Raw genomic sequence first — 3751 nt, 5'->3', positions numbered from 1 at the left:
AGGTAGGGAGAGAGGCGACGGGAGAGAAGTGAGGACCTCGGCTGCCTGGGGAGGAGTCGAAGTTGTGTGTGTTATTACCACGGTGCCCGCCTCCGCTACCACGTGCAGCCGAGCTGTGCCCGGGAAGGGTGTGAGGTGTAGTTGGACCGGCTGAAATGCAAGGACAGGCTCTGAAAGAGGAAAGAAACCCCAAACCCAAATCAAAAGGAGTATTTCTGCAGTGTGGGCGCAGAGATTGGGGAAACTGTGAAGGGAGCAGTGTAGGCAGCTATAAGTCCCGTCTCATTTGTGAGTCTTGCTTTTTGCTGATGTGAAAAATTCATGTCAGAAATTAGGAAGATTCTGAGAATATGATAGAAAGGTAAAGCCTAAACCAAGAGTAGGAGCATGAAGCATGTGTACTTCACAGTGGCATCTTTTTCTCCAAGTACTTTGGAGGCTAACCTGGGAAAAAAGTGAGGTGAAGACACTGGTTTATTTAGTCAGGATGGATTATGGAGGTGTTGAAAGTAAGTACAGCTGGCTGTTAACACTGAGTGAGGAAAACTTTTTATTTTTTTCCCCTCCCTCTACATTGAAGCTCTGTGCAGCTTCAGCCAAAAGCACAACTCCATAAAAGTTTTGTGTGCAGTCAACTCCCAGGTTTAACTCTTCGCTCCAAATTCTTTCATCCAGAATAAAAAGTTTGCCTTTTTTAACCTCAGAAGCAGCTGGCCATCAACTCACGCAAAGCCAGTTGTGGTCTTTGGCAAAGGTAGAAGAATTAATCTCCCTTGTGCCTCTACTGCTGTGAGCAGCATGAGTATCTTGCCCGTCTTCTACACTTGAAATGTAAGCATCATTTCCAATTTGGAAGTTTCCTGCTCCCAATATACTGGCTTTGCTGAAGTCTTTCCAGTTTCGTTGTTTAGCGTTACCAAAGGCCAATTCCACGGCCATTTTAAAATCACATGAGTTTTCTTCGGATGATCTGTTTATGTCCTTAATCCTGATTGGGTCTGGAGCTGCCTTTTCACTTCTGTTCACAGCACAAAGAACAGGAATGTCCTATCCCATAAGTCATTCTCTTGTGTGCTACAATAATATCCATGTATTATTAAAAATAATAAATTAATGAAGCAGACCAGGAAAAATAGATTCTCTGTTGCAGAAAAAAATACTGTAGTGAAAGGGACCTAAGATATGAGTAACCACAACAACCTAAAGGGAACAAGAAAATGCTATTACATAGATAGGAGCAAACCCATCAGAAATGGAACTGGGAACTCTTGTGGACCTAAGGAAATGGTTATGAAGAGCCAGTGACTCACAGAACTGGGAGCTACACCATGGTCAAAGAGAACAGGGGAAAAGGGCTTTTATTAGCAAAACAGAGACTATTAAATTGACAATAGAAGATGATTCCTGTGTATCTCAAGGGTAATTTACAGACATGAAGTAAAAGAATCTGTTGTCTGAGCCTGCTATGGAGACACTACACAAAGGTTTTCATTGTAGAGAGACAGCTGGCAGTAGCAGGCATTTTAGAAAGACCCTACAGATTCTGGCAGGATAACAGAAATATGGATCAAATATGTACTGTACGATGCACTACTGGCACGAGACTAAACTAAAAAGGGCAAGGAAACTTACTTTGAGGAAGTGTAGTGATGTGATGGACTAAAGATGGTGGCAAAGAGTAAGAAGAGGGAGAGAGCACCTGGGGCTCTCGAGTAGAAGGAAGGCAACGCATTAGTTAAGAATTCGTGCTGGCTGATGCCTGCACAGTTTGGAGCAATGTGTGCCTCTCTATCTCATTTTACAAAGACAGATCTAATTGTCTATTGAAATACAGAATAGCTTCCACTCAGAACAGAGTGTTGTCTTCCGCACAAGCTTGAACTGATCAGAGAACAAACAAGCTGACTTACCAGATTTTCCTGTCTAAATATTATGAGCCCCACTGAGCTCAAACTAAGCAAGTATGCTAAAAATGTTTAAACAAGAACTGCATTTGGTTAATGCATCTAGGGGCTAATTGTCACTATCCAAAACACCCTTCTTCTTCTGTAATAGTATGTGAGCAGAGAGCTTTACCAATTTCCTTCAAAACACCATTAGGAAGCTCTAATAGAGTCAAAAATATACCCCTTTCTTGGTTTATTTATTAACAACATAATGTAAAATACTTCCTTTCTGGCTTTATTTATTAACAACATAATGTAAAAACTTGTATTACAGGCTTGGCTGTTATGAGTGTACCTTTAAGAGTAAAGATTGAACCACTGAGGTATTTAATCACTGGCTCCTGTCCTTTTAACTGTCCAGGCTAGTGAGACATTATGTGAAGAAATTAGAAGCTCTTTGGAAGCATTAAGTCTTTGTTTAGAAAGGGTTATGATCTTTCTCATGAGGTAATATGGACATATGTAAGTTCTGCAGAGCATGAGGAAATGGCCTGAAGTTGTGTCAGGGGAGGTTTAGGCTGGATATTAGAAAAAGGTTCTTCACCCAGAGGGTGGTTGGGCACTGGAACAGCTCCCCAGGGAAGTGGTCACAGCACCAAGCCTGACAGAGTTCAAGAAGCATTTGGACAATACTCTTGGGCACATGACTCTTGGGGGTGGTCCTGTGCAGGGCCAGGAGTTGGACCTGGTGATCTTTTCAACTCAGTATATTCTGTAATCCTGAGATTGCTTTGGATTTCACAGAGTTTTGTAAGAGCAGGCCAAAGCAGGCAGCTGTCAGGTTTGCCTGAAGTGTTGTGCAAGCCATATCAGAAAGCCTTGGCTCTAGAAGAGCAAAAACCAAAGCCCTTTGGTTTTCCTTCCATACAGGGATGAATCAGCAGGCTCTTCTCTCCAGCCATGTGCTTTCTCTCTGACGTTTGCTTCTGTTATGCCCAGGATGCAACTAATGAGCCACCAGCAGCATTGAGTCAGCAAGAGTTGCTCTCTTAGCAGGGTCAGCAAGAACAGTTCATTGAGGAATGTTACCAGCTTAAGAATCTTCATCTCAATATATAACAAGGATGTGAGTCTGGGGAAATGGGTAACCTGAGGAGAAGAAATAGCCTCCTAGGAAGCCCGGTGTCCCTTATCACACTGCATTTTTTTCTACATGATAACATATCTGAGAAATTTTAATTCCTAGTTAAGGGCTGTGGCGTAGGCATGAATTTTAGAACAAACAGCAGTTCCACCCTGATCTGGCAGTCCTTTGCTGTTGTGCATAGGTCAGAAATCAGATGTCAGCACCAGTACGCATAATGGCAATATTAATTTCCTCATGTGGGTATTACCTTTTAGATTGTTTTGTGCTTCATGTGACAGTTACCTTGCCTGTATTCAGGGTTAGAGCATCCAAGCTCTTACAACATGTGATAGTAGCAGAACTGAGGAAAAATAAGATTGTCTACTGTGAAACAAATGTTTTGTGGTTTTGGTTTTGCAGGAGATCCAGCTGTGGGTAAGAGTGCTTTAGCCCAGATGTTTCACAGTGATGGGGCTCATTTTCAGAAGAACTACACATTGGTAAGCATATAACAGGCTCAGACGGCTATCTAACATTTTTCTAAAATGAATGGGAAAACTGAAGGCCTAGAACAAAATAAATATGATTTTGAGACATTTGGGGTGGGATCTTAGAGGGTTTTCTTTCTTACACCCTGAAGAGAAAGCATTTAAGTTCTATAAGTCTGCATTATGTAGGTGCTGGTATTGAAACTTAACTTAAGGCAGAATAATTTAGTTAATCTGGTGATTTTCCTGCT

At 41.9% G+C, this 3751-nt stretch overlaps 1 protein-coding gene across 3 annotated transcripts in view; it reads left to right on the top strand.

Annotated features, from left to right (window-relative positions):
• The first annotated feature begins 3392 nt into the window (after positions 1-3392).
• The window catches only part of IFT27 (intraflagellar transport 27), a 7189-nt gene continuing 6830 nt past the window's right edge, over positions 3393-3751 (top strand). For all 3 annotated transcript variants that reach the window (XR_001863200.1, XM_017737945.1, XM_008636410.2), the window contains exon 1: positions 3393-3512. Coding sequence is in view for 2 of the 3 variants with exons in the window: in XM_017737945.1 (XP_017593434.1) it covers positions 3408-3512 (105 nt within the window). In the remaining variant the exon portion in view is untranslated. The remainder of the gene's footprint in view (positions 3513-3751) is intronic.

The sequence above is a fragment of the Corvus brachyrhynchos genome, unplaced genomic scaffold (genome assembly GCF_000691975.1).
Source record: "Corvus brachyrhynchos isolate BGI_N302 unplaced genomic scaffold, ASM69197v1 scaffold56, whole genome shotgun sequence".
NCBI classification, from domain to species: domain Eukaryota; kingdom Metazoa; phylum Chordata; class Aves; order Passeriformes; family Corvidae; genus Corvus; species Corvus brachyrhynchos.
The sequence above is the reverse complement of the archived record's forward strand: the minus strand, read 5'-3'. Positions and strand labels throughout refer to the sequence as shown.